This window comes from Oncorhynchus nerka, linkage group LG16 (genome assembly GCF_034236695.1).
Source record: "Oncorhynchus nerka isolate Pitt River linkage group LG16, Oner_Uvic_2.0, whole genome shotgun sequence".
In the NCBI taxonomy this organism is placed as follows: Eukaryota; Metazoa; Chordata; class Actinopteri; order Salmoniformes; family Salmonidae; genus Oncorhynchus; species Oncorhynchus nerka.
In genome coordinates, this window is record NC_088411.1 from 2,894,008 (window position 1) to 2,913,734 (window position 19,727).

At 43.7% G+C, this 19,727-nt stretch overlaps 1 protein-coding gene across 4 annotated transcripts in view; it reads left to right on the forward strand.

Moving 5' to 3' along the window:
* Window positions 1-18,416, forward strand: part of LOC115143861 (mediator of RNA polymerase II transcription subunit 24) — a 30,690-nt gene extending 12,274 nt beyond the window's left edge. For 2 of the 4 annotated variants that reach the window (XM_029684279.2, XM_029684280.2), the window contains exons 11-26: window positions 46-131; window positions 248-334; window positions 575-674; window positions 982-1,124; window positions 1,319-1,356; window positions 1,453-1,535; window positions 1,921-2,099; window positions 2,387-2,486; window positions 2,812-2,987; window positions 5,134-5,398; window positions 10,192-10,373; window positions 14,107-14,200; window positions 14,348-14,447; window positions 16,885-16,965; window positions 17,244-17,392; window positions 17,986-18,416. In XM_029684279.2, coding sequence (XP_029540139.1) covers window positions 46-131; window positions 248-334; window positions 575-674; window positions 982-1,124; window positions 1,319-1,356; window positions 1,453-1,535; window positions 1,921-2,099; window positions 2,387-2,486; window positions 2,812-2,987; window positions 5,134-5,398; window positions 10,192-10,373; window positions 14,107-14,200; window positions 14,348-14,447; window positions 16,885-16,965; window positions 17,244-17,392; window positions 17,986-18,102 — 1,980 coding nt within the window. In that variant the 3' untranslated portion in view covers window positions 18,103-18,416. Of the gene's footprint in view, window positions 1-45; window positions 132-247; window positions 335-574; window positions 675-981; window positions 1,125-1,318; window positions 1,357-1,452; window positions 1,536-1,920; window positions 2,100-2,386; window positions 2,487-2,811; window positions 2,988-5,133; window positions 5,399-10,191; window positions 10,374-14,106; window positions 14,201-14,304; window positions 14,448-16,884; window positions 16,966-17,243; window positions 17,393-17,985 lie in introns of those variants that run through there. The other 2 variants (XM_029684281.2, XM_065002358.1) reach the window with 2 other exon arrangements.
* Window positions 18,417-19,727: the final 1,311 nt, after the last annotated feature.

Consider the following 19,727-nt stretch of genomic DNA (forward strand, 5'->3'; position numbering starts at 1 on the left):
AGAGTGCTGGTCTCTGTCTTGACATGCATTATGGTCAATCTGCAGCAGGACTTCATGGATGACGTGAACATTGCCTTTGAGTACCTGCTGAAGCTCACACCACTGCTGGACAAGGCGGATCAGAGATGCAAGTGAGTGATAATGGAAAACTGAACACAGGAAGCATTATGTTATAAGCGTGTTTATAACACTCGGACAGGTTATACAGTGTCTGACAAGCTTTTTACTCCGTGTCTGTTTTTTACAGCTGCGACTGTCTAAGTATGCTACTGCAGGAGTGCAACAAGCTGTCTCTCCTGTCGGACTCCAACACGACCAACCTCACTTCTAAACGGTACGGGTAGCCATCATGCCCCTTCATATGTGTAACATCACTGAATGATACAGTATAAATGCATCAAGTTTGCAACTAATATCTTTCATTCTGTCTCCTCCTCCTCTTTCCTATCACTACATTATTCTTTCTCTCTTTGCTTGTCTGTCAGTGTCTTGCTCTCCTTCTTTCACTCTCCTCTGTTTCCCTCTTTCTTTCTCTATCTCTTGTGTGTAACTTTTTCTTGAGGGCTGAGGACAGGGAGTATGCTCCACGGCTAAAGACTGCAGAAAACGCCAACATTCAGCCCAACCCAGGCCTCATCCTGCGAGCCGAGCCCACTGTCACCAACATCCTCAAGGTCCTCGTTCTCCCCATGCCAACCCTACCTAGCTTTACAGTCAGCGGGAGGTTCTATTTCAACTTGTCTAATAGAAACGCTTGTTGTCGTTTTCCATTTCAAAATGTTTAGCTACAGTGTGCCCTAATGAACACGATGCTGACTTTTATCCTGTACTATATCCCTGAATAATTACTGATGTAAAGACAGTTAGTCAACCTCATCATAAAGCTATCCCAGAGCTCCAACTTTTGCTAAACAACTTCCAGGTCACCCATATCACACTCTCATTACTGTGTTCTATGTCTGTCTTCTCCTTTTGTGTTAGACGGTGGACGCAGACCACTCCAAGTCTCCAGAGGGCCTTCTGGGGGTGCTGGGACACATGCTCTCTGGGAAGAGCCTGGACCTCCTCCTGGCTGCTGCCGCAGCCACGGGAAAACTCAAGTCCTTCGCCCGGAAGTTCATCAAGTGAGACACACATCAAGCCACTAATAGTCCATCAGGACTGTTTAATACAATTTATTGACAGACTCAAACCATATTACTGTGGAGTCTTTTTATTATTTTTTTTATTAAAGGGCAAAATGGGAAAATATACATGATGTAAGAGGGGGACAGTGTTTAAGGAGATTATTTATTGATGCTCGGTCTTTGCTTCTCAGGCTGAATGAGTTTCCGAAGCACATCAGTGGAGAAGGATGTGAGTACATGAGTGTTGCTGAGTATAGGACTTTCTGAATAACATTTAACATGGATTTGATTTTGACATGGTCTCCCTTTTTCTACCTTGTTGTAGCCAAGTCGGCCTCAGTGCGAGCCCTGCTGTTTGACATCTCCTTCCTCATGCTGTGTCACGTGGTGCAGACCTACGGATCAGAGGTTGGTCTCACACCTAGTACTCATGCTATCTATGTAAGTGATCTAGGTCCGTATTCAGAAAGTGTCTCAGAGCAGGAGAGCTGAACTAGGCCCCCCCCCCCCCCCGTTCACTTCTCCTGTAGATTTTGCATCATTGTCCAGCTTTTTCAGCACAGCTCCACTAGGTGGCCAAAACACGCAATCGCTTTCTGCTTGTGCTATCTGAATGGCACAGCTGTGATGTCTTTGCCACATTTCTATGATGGGTAATATGACTCATGTTACATAAGTTTCATGGTCAGAACCTGTCCCTGGTAGATTTATATTATATCATAGTTAAATAAAACAACAAAATATCCCCCGCTCCATATTATTATACCATATGACTCTGTTGTGACCCCTCCAGGTGATCCTGTCGGATCCCAGCCCCTCGGGGGAGACCCCGTTCTTTGAGACGTGGCTGCAAACCTGCATGCCAGAAGAGGGCAAGACCCTGAACCCAGACCACCCCTGCTTCAGGCCCGAGTCTGGCAAGGTGGAGAGCCTGGTGGCCCTCCTCAACAACTCCTCTGAGATGAAGCTAGTGTGAGTGATGGGGTTCTATCTTTTCACTCTAGGGTCAGAATCAGACTGGAATTCAATGTTTCTCTACTGCTGGGTTAAAAAAGAACAGAGGAAGAAGTCCAGGCTATGGTTGAAATGTCCGCCATGTTCAAATTTCTCTTTTTGAGGAGCATAATTTAAACCAGTGGTGGGGGAGAAACATTATTTAAACTGGAGCCCATGTGCACCATCTCTTATCCTTCCTTAAATCTATTTATTGGCATTGTTTTTCTTGAACCTGTACCAATGTATCTACCACTGTGTGTCAGTCAGATGAAGTGGCACGAGATTTGCCTCAGCACGCCGGCAGCCATCTTGGAGGTGTTGAATGCCTGGGAGAATGGCGTGCTCTCTGTGGAGGCTGTACAGGTGAGTCCCGTCTTATGTGTCGTCTATTTTGTCCTACTTTGAGCTCAATACTACGTGGACAGTGAACCGTTGAATCACAGAAGTGAACTTGCTCTTGACATAGTGGAAAATGATTGGTCATAGCGTGTAGGTCTAAATGGCTCTGCTGACATAATGGTTAGAGCTTGCATGTATTTAATTTTTGGTCTCTTCCTCATTTAAACCATTCATAAAGTTAATTGTGGCCCGGAAGCATGTGCAGAGGTCACACACACTCACTCGTCTTCCCCTCTTCTCCTTTTTCTTTCTCCTCTTGCTCTCTCTCGCTCCCCACTCCCGAGTGTAGAAGATAACAGACAACATCAAGGGCAAGGTATGCAGCATGGCTATCTGTGCTGTGGCCTGGCTGGTAGCCCATGTGAGGATGCTGGGCCTGGATGAGAGGGAGAAGCCCCAGACCATGATCCGCCAGCTCATGACCCCGCTGTATGGGGAGAATACTCTGCAGTTCTACAATGAACGGTACACACACTAGACTTGGGTGTTAAATACAGTGCCTTTGGAAAGTATTCAGACCCATTGACTTTTTCCACATTTTGTTATGTTACAGCCTTATTCTAAAATTAAATAAATAAAAATCCTCCGCAATCTACACACTACCCCATAATGACAAAGCAAACTTTGCACACAAAAAAGCCTATTTACGTAAGTATTCAGACTCTCTTCGAAATTGAGCTCAGGTGCATCCTGTTTCCATTGATCATCCTTTCTACAACTTGATTGGAGTCCACCTGTGGTAAATTCAATTGAATGGACATGATTTGGAAAGGCACACACCGGTCTATATAAGGTCCTGCAGTTGACAGTGCATGTCAGATCAAAAACCAAGCCACGAGGTCGAAGGAATTGTCCGTAGAGCTCCGAGACAGGATTGTGTCGAGGCACAGATCTGGGGAAGGGTATCAGAACATTTCTGGAGCATTGAAGGTCCCCAAGGACACAGTGGTCTCCACCACCAAGACTCTTCCTAGAGCTGGCCTCCCGGCCAAATTGAGCAATTGGGGTAGAAGGGCCTTGGTCAGGGATGGTCACTCTGACAGAGTTCTAGAGTTCCTCTGTGGAGTTGGGAGAACCTTCCAGAAGGACCATCTCCGCAGCACTCCAACAATCATGCCTTTATGGTAGAGTAGCCAGACGGAAGCCAATCCTCATAAACAGGTGCATGACAGCCCGCTTGGAGTTTGTCAAAATTCACCTAAAGACTGACCATGAGAAACAAGATTCTCTGGTCTGATGAAACCAAGATTGAACTCTGGCCTGAATGACAAGCGTCACGTCTGGAGAAAACCTAGCATCATCCCAAAGGGTTAATCATGGTGGTGGCAGCAGCATCATGCTGTGGGTATGTTTTCAGCGGCAGGGACTGGGAGACTAGTCAGGATCGAGGGAAAGATGAACAGAGCAAAGTACAGAGAGATCCTTGATGAAAACCTGCTCCAGAGCACTCAGGACCTCAGACTGGGGTGAAGGTTCATCTTCCAACAGGACAACGACCCTAAGCACACAGCCAAGACAATGCAGGAGTGGCTTCGGGACCATGTCTTTGAGTGGCCCAGCCAGAGCCCGAACTTGAACCCGATTGAACATCTCTGGAGAGACCTGAAAACAGCTGTGCAGCAACGCTCCCCATCCAACCTGACAGAGCTTGAGGATCTGCAGAAAAGAATGGGAGAAACTCTCCAAATACAGGTGTGCCAAGCTTGTAGAGTCATACCCAAGAAGACTCGAGGCTGTAATCACTGCCAACGGTGCTTCAACAAAGTACTTAGTAAAGGATCTGAGTACTTTCTTTTTAATAAATTTGCAAACATTTCTAAAGTTGTTTTGCTTTATCATTAAGGGCTGTTGTGTGTAGATTAATGGGGGGGGGGGGAACTATTGAATCCATTTTAGAATAAGGCTGTAACGTAACAAAATGTGTAAAAGTCGAGGGGTCTGAATACTTTCCAAAGGCACTGTACATGTATTTTATTATTTGTTATTTAAATACTATTTTTATGTGTATTAGTATTTTCTTATGTGGCCTGAATCAACCACTTCTATTGGATGTATTTTCAAATGTCCTATAAATAGCCTACTATTTGAAAGTATTTTCAAATACTTATTTCAAATACTATTTTCAAAACCTTTGTTAAATATATGGGAGTGTATTTGAGTATTTTCAAATACATGCCAATACTGTCCAAGTGTATTTCCAAATGCATTCCCATATTCAACTACTTGTCTTTTCAAATATAACATCACAATACTTTGAAAAGTATGTGAAAGTAATTGATGTATTTGAACCAAGGCCTGACACGCACACAGCTCACTCTACACATGCACTGCCACTGGACAATGTTTTTGAACAACCAAATAATTAGCCTGATTATTTAGCCACTGAGCAGATGTCTAATCAACCAGACAAATTCTAGTTAACACTGACGTTTTAAAAGGGGGTCAGCCGATGATGACGGGAACGGATTGAATGATTTGTATCACCTTCCTTAGTGTTCAACCCGTTTCACATTATAATCAGGCAACTCTCATAATTCACCACCAATGTATAGCAACCAGACTGAATATCACACAAGCTCATTAACCCTTCATCTCTTCCTCCCTCCCCCAGGGTGGTGATCATGAGTTCCATCCTGGAGAACATGTGTGCTGATGTGTTCCAGCAGACAGGCCTGGCCCTGCGGCCGCCCATGGAGGGCCAGGAGCCCATCCCCTACCGCAACCTGCTCTCGGCCAAGGAGCCCATCCATGAGGCCCTCCGCAAGCAATTCCGCTCGGTGCTGTGGAAGGGCTGGGTGGACAGCGGCGCGTTACACCTCTTTGAGAGCCTGCTGCACACAGGAGGGGTGTTCTGGTTCACCAACAACCTGGTCAAGGTTAGTGAATGTTATGAGATGGGGTGCGGGTAAAGGGGCGGTTGACCTGTACAACAGTGGAGTTACTGTACTTTGGTCTTTTGGAAACCTTGCAAGGTGACAATGGGCTACGATTTATTTTGATGCGTTTTCACGCCTACAAGATTTATCAAAGATGGAGCACTAGTTAAACATTGTTATGCTTAATGTCTTATAGCACAATATGAATTAGACATCTTTTTTTCTACTTTGACAAAGGTATGAAGTAATTCCCTGGTAATCAAATAGCCTATTAGCAAGCATAGCTAAACTAGTTTTGACTAATGCAGATGCACTTAATTTACATATCAAATGGAAAGAACAGGGATGCAAACTAGTCACCTTTCTGCAAAATTTGCCGTTTTGAATCCAAAATAGGTGACATACGTGATTCATGTAGATGCGATGAGACGTTTAGGGGGGGCTTTGGATCACTACTGGCTGTAAGTGTAGTGATGCACATTGGGAGTAATACTGGCTGTATCCAAGGTTCAGCCAATCGTTCAAATAACATAATGCAGCACAGCACACAACTGAAGAGACAGCTTGCTAGTTACAGCATCAGCACGCAACCGAGGAGAGAAGAGACAGCTTGCTAGTTACAGCATCAGCACGCTAGTTACAGCAACCGAGGAGAGAAGAGACAGCTTGCTAGTTACAGCATCAGCAACTGAGGAGAGAAGAGACAGCTTGCTAGTTACAGCATCAGCACGCAACCGAAGAGACAGCTTGCTAGTTACAGCATCAGCATGCAACCGAGGAGAGAAGAGACAGCTTGCTAGTTACAGCATCAGCACGCAACTGAGGAGAGAAGAGACAGCTTGCTAGTTACAGCATCATCACGCATCTGAAGAGACAGCTTGCTAGTTACAGCATCAGCACGCAACTGAGGAGAGAAGAGACAGCTTGCTAGTTACATCATCAGCACGCAACCGAAGAGACAGCTTGCTAGTTACAGCATCAGCACGCAACCGAAGAGACAGCTTGCTAGTTACAGCATCAGCACGCAACCGAAGAGACAGCTTGCTAGTTACAGCATCAGCACGCATCAGCACGAAGAGACAGCTTGCTAGTTACAGCATCAGCACGCAACCGAAGAGACAGCTTGCTAGTTACAGCATCAGCACGCAACCGAAGAGACAGCTTGCTAGTTACAGCATCAGCACGCAACCGAAGAGACAGCTTGCTAGTTACAGCATCAGCACGCAACCGAAGAGACAGCTTGCTAGTTACAGCATCAGCACGCAACCGAAGAGACAGCTTGCTAGTTACAGCATCAGCACGCAACCGAAGAGACAGCTTGCTAGTTACAGCATCAGCACGAAGAGACAGCTTGCTAGTTACAGCATCAGCACGCAACCGAAGAGACAGCTTGCTAGTTACAGCATCAGCACGCAACCGAAGAGACAGCTTGCTAGTTACAGCATCAGCACGCAACCGAAGAGACAGCTTGCTAGTTACAGCATCAGCACGCAACCGAAGAGACAGCTTGCTAGTTACAGCATCAGCACGCAACCGAGAGAAGAGACAGCTTGCTAGTTACAGCATCAGCACGCAACCGAGAGAAGAGACAGCTTGCTAGTTACAGCATCAGCACGCAACCGAAGAGACAGCTTGCTAGTTACAGCATCAGCACGCAACCGAGAGAAGAGACAGCTTGCTAGTTACAGCATCAGCACGCAACCGAGAGAAGAGACAGCTTGCTAGTTACTGCATCAGCACACGCTCTGGAAAGACAGCGGAGAGTGTCAATCTGCCTTTTCAGTTACAGCAGCGCGTCCCCTGAATGATAACGAAGAGGTAACGTTAGGTGAGAAGCCTGACCACGGAGACGGGGGTGACAAGGTGATGAGGTGTACTTCATGAGCTGTAACTGAAAACTGGCATTTGTAAAGTTCGAGGTGAGGGAGAAAGTGTGGTGGAACAAGTATTGTTAGCATTGTTAAGTATCTTGCTAGCTGGATCGAATTCTCCATTAGCTAGCCAGAGAAATGTTGAGCAACATTTGCCAACTTAACTGATTTAAATAATTTAGTTTATGGTGTGAAAATTAGCTGGCTAATAGTCAGACAGCTAATGTTAACGGTAGCTAACGTTACAACATCAGATGAGCTAACGTTGAGTAAGCAGCTCATCTTCTTTCTGGCTCTCGTTCTTCAGCTGAAAGAAATAATGCAGGTCCGTGCTCATCTCGAGCATGTTGGCACTCATTAGGTTGATGATGGACAGGCAGCGCTCCCAGAAGATATCCCTGGACCTCTCCACCAGGAAGGGTCTGAGTGGGGAGGTCTTGTTGCCCAAGTAGGAGCAGGTCAGATAGAGGCAGGTGATCACCATGGCCTCCAGCTGGTGGTCGGTGGCTGCCTCGGCGAAGACCACCTTGCGGCAAAGCATGTAGACAAACACCATGTTGGCTGGGGGTGAGGATGCTCTGATTCCCCCAATCGTGATGGAGCAGGAAGCGGTCCATGCTCTGCAAGCCACAGCCTATGTCGTTAGGAACAGGAAGCGCAGCAGCTTGCCGGTGAAGGCCTGGACCATCACCCTCTTGGGTGTGTCAGGGGGGTGTTCTTGTCCGGCTAGGAGGCATTGTCAGAGCTCCTGTCCCAGGTCTGGGGTGTTCTGGTCCTGGTTGTATGTGTACAGATTGGTGCGGGACTTGGACTTCCCCAGGTTCTCATTGTTGAGGTGGGTCACATTGTTCTGGTTGTTCCCGTTAGGCTGTGCCTTCTTGGAGCCCTTCTTTTGCTTTATGTTGATGAGCGAGCGATGCTTCAGGTTCTTCTCTTTGGCGTTCCTGCTGTTCTGAACTGTTGTCGTTGCCCAACATTGCGGGCCCATCTCCAGCCGCCTTCTGATAGCTGGGCGAGAGAGAATACATATTTCCCATGGTGAATGGGTAGTGATCAGGAGACCGTTTGAGTAGAATCTCTCTAGGAACTTAGCTCTCATCATAAGCATCAATAATGCCTGTGAAACTAAATGGCACATTTTTGCAAAATGAAATGTATAGGCAGACTACATTTTCCCACATTCAACTGCATTGTGCATTGACAATAGGTTTGTGTTTATTGATTTGATTTTAAGATATCTTGGTTGTGATTTTACTTTAAAAAAAATCCAAAGTTGTTTCAGTCGTTTCTTTGTTGATTTTAAAGGACAGATGGGATTTTTCTCCCTGTAAGCTTAGAGTTTAAGGCTGTTATTGTTGTGTACATCAACCGCTGTCCAGGGTTCTGAAATCGAGCGTCCCGTCGTAATAAAGGAGCATGGGATAGCGTTGCTGTGAAAGATGAAGCCGATGTTCGCCATTATAAAAAACCTTTTAACGTCATGTCGCACTGTCTGAAAATAATTGTTTTGTACGCCATGTGTTCTTGCCTCATTTTGCTATGTTCCTGTTTTGGTTAACTAAATGACTTTTGGGTGGCTGCCAGTGCTAGCAAGCCTATAGCGTTGCATTTCAGTCGACAGCGTATGAATAAAATGTTGGCCACAGTTTCTAAACCCAGTGGCGCAACTTTGAGACTTCTGGGAACGCATGCGAAGCAGCCTCGTCCGAGCAGACCTGGGTTTGGAAAGTGAAACATTTTCCTTAGATGTTAATTTTCTCAGCCTAAATGCAAAACCTAGATTCGAGACAATATCTCAATTAGCTGAAATTGTCATTGTCACAAGGTTGTAACTGAGACGTTTTCATTTTCATCAAAAACAGCTTTACATCGAAGAGGTGCCTTGATTTAATGCCCTGCACATGCGCAGTTTCGCGCGACAGACCGGTATACCTGATGACGTTTTTCTGTGCATGAGCTTAGCTAGCTAACGTGGCCATAACATCGCATACATGCGTGATCGGGGATTTCTATTGGTGCAGCAGTTTCTGTGTATCCTCATACTGTACTATAATTGGTTTGCTGAATTTGGATTTGTGTCAGATAACCGGTCTATTTGAATTGGGGAAAATGCAAACAGTTGTGTGTCAGGCCGGAGAGGGATAAATGCGCGCCACCAAAGTACATTTGCCTTTTCATGTGAAATGCAACAGGAGAGAAAATTAACTAGAAAATGACAATCACATGGTGCGCACTAAAACCACCAAAAGATGCAGCCTTATTGTAAACAAAGCCACGTGTTGTCTAAAGCTGCAGTTACTCAATCTCAAATAACTACATTTCAATGTGTTTTCATTTTAAAACTATTTTTAATGTGATTGTATATCCTTGCATGTAACAAAAGTCACATGGATATGTTTTTTTAAATTTAGACAACTTTTACTTAAAAATCAACTGCACTTTTCCCCAAAAAAATCTGACCACTCAATAGTGATTTTTGAATATTCAAGTTGTGTGTATGTGATCATTTACTCTAACTATATAGGGCAGGGGTACTCGACTACTATTTGAGAAGGTCCGGTCACACACATTTCCTAGGTGGCAAAGGTCCGGATGGATAATATAATTTATCGGCCTAATAACAAACCCCCACCTCGCAACCCATGTGACCCTAAACTGTTCACACCCCTCTTGTTGGCGGAGAGAATTTTGCCGTTTTCAAGCTAATTTCCCACAATTCTACACATTTCGCATGGGCAGAGATTTGTTTTGCTGTTTTTTAAAAGTTTATTTCCTGCAATTTTATACATTCTTCCATGTCTTATGTGTGTTTATATGATCCCAGGGGTCGAAGCACGACCGAGTTCAGATCCAGCCCGCCAGCTGAGTATGGAGGGTATAGGGTGTGTATTAATCCATTCCTAATTTCTATGTGTGACTCAGGAGCTGCTGAAGGAGACTCGCCAGGAGTGGGCCAACCGGGTGGTGGAACTGCTCTACAGCATCTTCTGCCTGGACACCCAGCAGATCACGCTCACCCTGCTGGGCCACATCCTGCCCAACCTGCTCACAGACTCAGCCCACTGGCACAGCCTGGCAGACCCGCCCGGCAAGGCCTTGGCCAAGTAAGACAGTCCTCCTAGTGTAGTCTCTCGGTGACTATGTGATGTCTGTGCCGTGTGCTAGCTAGCTACCTGGCTTAATAGGTGACTGTAGGGGCCAGTTTCCAGAACACAGATTTAAGCCTAGTCCTGAACAAAAAAATCACTTTCAATTGAGATTCCCCATTGAGCATGCTTTTTAGACCTCATGAGCTGTCCTAACCACTTAAGTGTTACCACCAGGTAACTTGTTAATTAATGATAAAGGGCAGTGGTTAAGTGTTTCCTGTGCCACATGCAGTCTGCTTTGGAGTTGTTGAATGACTGTTTTGATATTTCTATATGATCAATCCATAAATTGGGTCTCCCGAGTGGCGCACCGGTCTAAGGCACTGCATCTTAGTGCGAGAGGCGTCACTACAGTCCCTGATTCGAATCCAGGCAGTATCACATCCGGACGTGATTGTGAGTGCCATAGGGCGGTGCATAATTGGCCCAGCATCGTCCGGGTTTAACCAGGGTAGGCCGTCATTGTAAATAATAATTTGTTCTTAACTGACTTGCCTAGATAAATAAATCTAGACCTACATTCAGTGCTTTTGATAATTTCACATGAGGTGCCTATATAGACTTATAACCACTATGCTAATAAATATTCACGTTGTTATTTTCTTTAATTAACCTACATCTTGGTATTTCAAAAAGATGCCTAAATTGGACATTCCAATAAATTAAGCAATTGAAGGTATCTAGGGCCTATGTTAACGTTGATTGTGTTCGATGAAAATGATATACCTTTCAAATGTTTTATGCAACATTTGTGACTTGACGCCTACTGTGCCAAAGCGATTTAGTGGTTAAACGGGAATGACGAGTGTGTTGATATAACAGTGATATTATAACTTGAAGTATTTGTTTATAATTGTACAATTTATGCTCCCGCATATAAATTAAAAAATAACTGACTGCCAGAAAGCCCTGAACGCAAGATCGTAATATCTGACTCACAGTGGAGGAACATATTGCCTGTATAGCCTACTGTACATGGTCAACTGTAAGTACCCCTTAGCTTTCTAGTATGGAAAACGTCTGAGGATTTTTCTACAATATTCACAACATATTGACATAATCTTTATAGAATATAAATCGATTTTAATCAATTACATGTGGAAATAAGTTTAAAAGAAATAAGTATTTGAGTGAACATTAGCAAGCCAGCAGCAGATGAAACAAAGTCTATTCTCTCCCCGGTTTTAGCTTGCGGCTATCACCATCTAGCTGGCTAGATTTAGCATATTTAATAGCCCATACCAGTAACAAACTTTGCTATGTTATCGACATATGGCAGTACACAAAAAAAATCAAGCTCATTTCGCCAGCTAGAAAGAAATTGCCATTAATTAATTCAGAAATGGCGGAAGAGGATAGCTAACTATAGCAAGCTAATGTTAGTTGCTTCTTGTTAAAGAAGCTAGCTACTATGACAACATTGATCCCAAAATAAACTTTCCCATTGAGCAAAATATACAATGCACCCCTCCAAAGAAAGCATGGCTATGGAGCTTGTGGTTTCTCGTAAAGAAATTATCAAATGAGAGACAAACTTATCACAAGTCGTACTTAAACTAAATCTTTAATCACTTGTTAATAAGGAAGCAGGTCAATACAACACACATCAATTGAGTGCTCTACGATAATGATGGCTGTTTGACGATTCACGCTCAGGTGATTCATTGAGAGCCCAGAGACAAAAGTACAAAGGTATTTTATAGCCAAGATACACCCCTTTCAACCTACATGACGAACAACAGATGTGTAGAATGGGTCACAAGGTTAAGATTTGTATGACAGATACTTAGAATTCAGTTATCTTTCATTGTACAGACCAGGGTCTGGCTCTGGGGTCATGTCTCCCTGGTACCAAATAGAACAGAAACATTAACTCATGCTCTGGAATGTGATATCTAGGTTTTATCATCACATTGTAAATCTCCTGTCAGTGTTATCTCCCATAGACACAACAGTTATAAGAATCCTCTATTCTGTTGCATAAAACAACCATTTGATGCAATAAAAGTATTAACATAATCTTGCAATTTTCCACCATAAGCTTCTCTGAAATGCCACCAGAGCCGTAATCGGATCCATGGCTGAAGTGTGGCATTTCAGTTTAGCCCACACTTGGTGGGCTGTATATAAAACTTCTGAGCCACAGAATGGCTGAATTACAGCAAAACTTGCTCTATACAGTAATAGTAGCAAAACCAAAGCAATTCGGGCATTCTTGAAAGTCAGGAAAACTCTTGTCCTGCAGAGAAACCTTGTTTTTTATAGTTTAATATTTTTTATTTTTCAAGACAGGCCTCTAGAAATAATTGTGGAGTGGAGCTTTCTAGTTACACGGTGATATCACGTGCCTTCCCACGTTCCTTCAAAATGATTAGGCAATAATGATTTATTCGGAAAAACAGTTTCCATCATCACTTGTCGCCCATAAAGTCGGACAGCAGAAAAATCCACCCTACAAATTTTGACGATCTTTAGAACATTTCTCCTATATCTGCCGATTCCATAAACACGTCGGAATGATTATTTTTTTTGCGTCATTGCTTTGGTTGAATAAACCTGGGTCAATGGAAACCTGCCTAGTGACCTCCATCGCGGTCAAAACTACTCTTTCTCATTGTACAAGCATATCTATAGTATGACAGCATCAGCAGTTAGCAGTCATGCTTACATTAGATTTTTTTATCAGTGTTATTTAGAAGGAAGACATGAGCTAAATGCGCTATAGCTAGCTAAAGTTAGCATAGAGATAGCAAGCTAGCTCTTTCATTTACCCGCTTCACTTCCATGCTCACTGAAGGCCATGATAATGCTCGGTCTGCTGGTGCTTCTGGCTGTTTGGGATGCTTGATGAGTAGACGCCCAATTTGCCTGCCTCATTCTCACATGTATCCTGCTTTTTAATACTTATTTCATTCATTGTGTGATGCTGTCGGCGGGGTGTTGGATTGTTTCCGAAGCTGGAAAATCTCAAACCCAACTTTTAGAACATCATTATGATATAGAACAATAGATTGTAATTTGAGAATGTTTTCTTGCGGTGCTCTAAGTTACTATTATGTGTTTCTGGCATTGAGAAATGGGTGCTACACTCCCTTTTAAGTACCTTACTATGATTGATTGTTTTAAATTAAAATGGTCAGTCACAAAGCAAGAATTTTAGATAGGACTGTATGGGAGTGGTCTGAGTGAGGAAGGGAACTGTTATGGGCAGAGGTTTGGAACTCTCTTTCTTATTGGCTTATTATCTAATTTACCGCCTGGTGATGTCACCAAAACAGGTCAATTTAATCCCACCAAACTGGCGCAAATTTCAGGCTGTCTTTTCTAACAGCTTTTACACTAAAAGGGCATTATCCAGATTTTTCACAGTGTTATTCCAACCTCCACAATTTTGACTGAAATTAAACCTACTCTGAGCTGGGAGTTTTTGTTATGGTCTTAAAACAGGTTTTAACAGAATTCCTAGGACCTTTTCTGAGATGCTTTGTGGATACGGCCCCAGGACTAGGCTTAATCTTTGCCTGTGAAGCAGGCCCTAGTTATGTATCTTCCCTGTACAGTATATATGTAATGAATTAATTATCTTTTCCTGAATCTTATTTTAACAAATATATTCCTCATCTCTGCATCTTTACTGTTGGTTTTGGCAGTGTTCCATTGTTGACAGTCTTGTCCTCTTGTTCTCCAGGCTGTCTGTATGGTGTGCTCTCAGTTCCTTCTCCACTCACCACAAAGGCCAGGCCTCAGCTCGACAACGCAAGAGGCAACGGGAGGATATCGAGGTAACAACACAGGCAAAAATCAAATCACAATTTATTTAAAGTGCGTTTAATGAAGTTACAACACACTTTATGCGCACACAAACTATATTGTCGTGTTTCCACAGTGCTATGGGTAATGTAGTCTAACATGCCTCTTGTTGACCCCAGGACTACAGTAGCTTGTTCCCTCTAGACGATACGCAGCCCTCAAAGCTCATGCGTCTGCTCAGCTCCAACGAGGACGAGCCGGTGGTCCTTTCTAGTCCAGGTCAGTTTGCTGTTTTCTGGTGTCAAAGAAAGTACATCAGCGGCAGGTTCAGTGGACAAACGTTGTAAGTAAAAATGTTATGAATAGAGCTCATATGGTTCCTTATTCTAGTCAGAGGCATGTTTGTTCCCAGCATCATATATTTCTGTCTGAAATGTTCCACAACGTTGTGCCTGCTGAATGCAGCCCTGCATATAACGATAATAGTTGATAGTATTATTGTTATATTCTGCTCACTGCAGGAGAGCTCAAGTTTCAAGTCTTTTTTTTTTTTTTTTTTACGTGGCTTTTTACTGTGACGTTGTGAATATACAATCTTTTCATGTGACATCCCAATTGCCTCGGGATGAATGCCTCCACCCAGATTCTATGAAGGTTAAAACTGAGTAAGGTTTTGAACCCCCGTCAACAGCAACTAGACACAAGTTCTCTCAACCAAATGACAGGCAAATGAGCTTGTGCCTGAGCCTTCCAAGCAGTGTAAGACTTTTATGAAATACTGTCTTCGGAACCTCACTTTGTCAGCAAGATGACGCTTGCATGACTCATGGTTCATCAAGACTTTTGTTACTTTGAAACAATTCATGTCACTAGGGTGATAGGGGCATTAGTAAAAACACCACTAGTGTAATTAAACTAATTAGTGTCTGGTAGAAACCCAATGTGCAAAAAGGGGGTGAAGAGGGACATTTTGGGCAAACACACACTAAGTGAAGTGAGATGTAGTGGATGGAAAACAGTTATTTAGACATTTGTCTTCCTCTGCCATTTCCCTGAAATAGGAAGGAGTGTCCTTAGACGCAGTCCTTTTTACCCTTCGTCTCCTACACCAGGGCGGCAGGTAGCCTAGTGGTTAGAGCATTGGGCCATAACCAAAAGGTTGCTGGATCGACTCCCCGAGCTGACAAGGTAAAAATCAGTCGTTCTGCCCCTGAGCAAGGCAGTTAACCCACTGTTCCCTGGGCGCCGAAGATGAGGATGTCAATTAATGCAGCCCCCGCATCTCTCTGATTCAGAGGGTTAAATGCTGAAGACACATTTTAGTTGAAGGCATTCAGTTGTACAACTGACTAGGTATCACCATTTCCCCTCCCCCAGTCCTTCTTCCTTTCTTTTCTGACACCTGTCCTTTTACACCCTCCTTTTCTGACACCGGTCCTTTTACACCCTCCTTTTCTGACACCGGTCCTTTTACACCCTCCTTTTCTGACACCGGTCCTTTTACACCCTCCTTTTCTGACACCGGTCCTTTTACACCCTCCTTTTCTGACACCGGTCCTTTTACACCCTCCTTTTCTGACACCGGTCCTTTTACACCCTCCTTTTCTGACACCGGTCCTTTTACACCCTCCTTTTCTGACACTGGCCCTTTTACACCCTCCTTTTCTGACACCGGCCCTTTTACACCCTCCTTTTCTGACACCGGCCCTTTTACACCCTCCTTTTCTGACACCGGCCCTTTTACACCCTCCTTTTCTGACACCGGCCCTTTTCACCCTCCTTTTCTGACACCGGCCCTTTTACACCCTCCTTTTCTGACACGTTATTACGTTCATCACGTTTGGCTAAGAAAAAAAAACTAAAATGCAGTCAACACAACGCCAAACTTTTTTCCAAATTAGCTCCATAATATCGACAGAAACATGGCAAACGTTGTTTAGAATCAATCCTCAAGGTGTTTTTCACAATTTTATTCGATGAAAAATCATTCCTGGCAGTCGGTTTCTCATCCAAGGCAAACGGAAAAATACTGCAGCTGGAGATGACGCAATAATTGCAACAGAGGACACCAAGGGACCACCTGGTAGATGTAGTGTCTTATGGTCAATCTTCCAATGATATGCCTACAAATAAGTCACAATGCTGCAGACACCTTGGGGAAAATGTGGAAAAGGTAAGCTGACTCCTAGCTCCTCCACAGCCATATAAGGAGTCATTGCCATGAGGCTGTTTCAAAAAATGCGGCACTTTCTGATTGTATTTTTATCTGGGTTTTTTCTGTAACATCAGTTCTATGGCACTCACAGACAATATCTTTGCAGTTTTGGAAACATCAGTGTTTTCTTTCCAAAGCTGTCAATTATATGCATAAGTCAAGCATCCTTTCGTGACAAAATATCTTGTTTAAAACGGGAACGTTTTTCATCCAAAAATTAAAATAGCGCCCCCTATATCCAAGAAGTTAAGGGAAGTGGACCAGTGCCAACTTAGAGCAGGATGTTTTGGATTTGAGACATAAAGAGAGTCTTTGAATAAGGAAGTTATCAGAGCAGTGACATGTATTGACAAAACTTCCCTATGGGGTCTTTAACCTTGGCTGCCTATAACCCCCTACTCTCTTGTCTTTGCTATTGAAGACCTTTTCCCCTTCTCCTTTCCTATTGATTGTCACTATAATGACCTTTGATCTTTACCTTGTCTCCTGTGGTTGTGTTAGGTGACCGGTCCATGTCCACCTCCCTGTCGGCCTCCCAGCTCCACACGGTCAACATGAGGGACCCTCTCAACCGCGTCCTAGGTTAGAACCACGCACCTGTCTTAAACCTTTAGCACCTCGCAGGCATCATGGTTTACCAGTATGGCTTACCAAGGCATGTTCTCTTACTAAGCAATTGACAGTTTGCCCCGCTTTTGATATTTTCATAATTTTAAATGTGCCTTTGTTGTATTGCTTCTCATAATGATCATTTTACGATTTAATTCTAACTTCTGTTTAATTTTAAAAATGCTTGATAAATCTGTCTCCTTGTCTCTAATTGACCTCTCTTACATCTGCCATGCTCTTTTCCTCTGAAGCCAACCTCTTCCTGCTGATCTCATCCATCCTGGGCTCCAAGACGGCAGGGCCACACACCCAGTTCGTGCAGAGCTTCATGGAGGAGTGTGTGGAGTGTCTGGAGCAGGGCAGCCGTGGAAGCATTCTGCAGTTCATGCCTTTCACCATGGTGAGTAGTGTCACAGGCGGGCTCATAGCCTGTAGCAAAAATGAGGGGACGCGAACAACCGGTATAGGCCAATCAAAAAGGTTCTTTATTGTAAACCAAAACTATTCACTTTAAACAAAGCAAAGGGAATGAGGTGTGAAAGTATCATAATGTAAGGTGTATGTAAAGTGCATGGATGCGTGAGTGTGTGTGTGTGAATATGACTGAGTGAAAACTAAGTAAAACTACAAAGGAACAAACAAATAGGATCATACCTGGAGGAGCAGAGAGAGACGAGTGATTCGTTAAGCAGTTTAAATACCCTGAGCCCAGGTGACTCCAAATCACTAGCGACCCTCTGCCTGCAGGAAGAACCGCCCCTGCACTGCAGAGGAGGGGTCGTGACCGTAGTGAGAGGGAAGCTAGGGTTATCCATGTGATAGCAGTTGGTGATTAACAACTTTGATAGTAATTGTGCATGAGACCTCCAGCATGAGATATTTACGTAATACAAGTTAGATTACTGCCATGATGGGTTTTAGAGCGGTGGTGAAGAATGTGGAGAATGCCACAGCTGTTCACGTGTGTGTGTGTGTGTGTGTCTCCTTCCCCAGGTCTCGGAGCTGGTGAAACTTCCTGCGCTGGCCAAGCCCAGGGTGGTCTTGGGAATCACAGACTTGACTCTGCCCCTGGGGAGGAGGGTGGCAGCCAAGGCCATCTCAGCCTTATAGACCCCTAATGGTGTCCACTGCACGGCAACCCACCACCGCCTTCTCCATGGATTCTATTCCACCAATCACTCGGGGCCGAACCCAACTTCTTAGTTTCATCACCCTGGCATAGACATGCCAGTTTCGGCGTACTCCTGAGTTGGTGACCAAATAGTAATGTTATTAAACCATGGTTGCATCCATCATTCATTTGAAGATAGTTTGTCTTTCATTTTGATCTCTATGGTTAGCTATATCGGTGTTTTATTCCCCTGGCATCCAATCGATACAATGTACATAATGTCTTTTTATAATAAAGAATCATGTCAAATGTATGTTAATTTATGCTGATATCTTTCAGATTTCTATCATTTTCACTTAAACACAAAGATGAATACAAGTTAATTGACCTTCAGCACTGTAAGAGAGTAATAGGTTACCATTATCATTGTTTACAGTGACGTCCTGCCTTGACTGGCTTTGAATTTTGTCGTAAGTAATATGGCTCGTGAATGTCATGATCACATGACATTGATATGTAAGTTCTCGAAATTAACACTGTTGAGACACAGGGCTATATTCATTAGGGCACATCGTAGCATAACATTTTACCACAGAAATCTAAACGAGTTTCTTATTGGGCAAGTTTAGTTAATCCCTCCCTGTTTCAGTCCGTTTGGTAACTATTGAACACGACCCAGCGAAAAACCACAGTAACCATAATCCCACATTGCAGAAGATGCTTACTCACTGTGTTGAGTAATCCTGAAATTCCTCTTTAAATGATCAACTAAGCATCTATACACAAGGTTAACGAACTAGTGCTTTTACAAGACACCCCCTGTCCTACTTTACCATGGCAAATACAAAAAAAGTGGGTTGCAACCGAGGACCTATGATTTTTATGCGTCAGCACTCGGCTGTCCCGTTCTGTGAGCTTGTATGGCCTACCACTTCGCGGCTGAGCCGTTGTTGCTCCTTGACATTTCCTTTTCACAATAACGGCACTTAGTTTACCGTGGCAGCTGTATCGGCAGAAATTTTACGAGCTGACTTTGAATCCCTGACTATGAAAAGCCAACTGATGTTGAATCTTGTATTGCACCCTCTACAGGCATCATGGTTATTATCTATCCCTGCTGGTCATCTATGGACGTTTGAACATCTTGAAAAATGATCTGGCCTTAAAGGCCACATGTACAGTTGAAGTCGGAAGTTTACATACACCTTAGCCAAATACATTTCAACTCAGGTTTTCACAATTCCTGACATTTAATCCTAGTAAACATTCCCTGTCTTAGGTTAGTTAGGATCACCACTTTATTTTAATGTCAGAATAATAGTAGAGAATTATTTCAGCTTTTCTTTCATCACATTCCCAGTGGGTCAGAAGTTTACAGACACTCAATTAGTATTTGGTAGCATTGCCTTTAAATTGTTTAACTTGGGTCAAATGTTTTGGGTATCCTTCCACAAGCGTCCCGCAATAAGTTGGGTGCATTTTGGCCCATTCCTCCTGACAGAGCTGGTGTAACTGAGTCAGGTTTGTAGGCCTCCTTGCTCGCACACGCTTTTTCAGTTCTGCTAACACATTTTTCATTTGATTGAGGTCAGGGCTTTGTGATGGCCACTCCAATACCTTGACT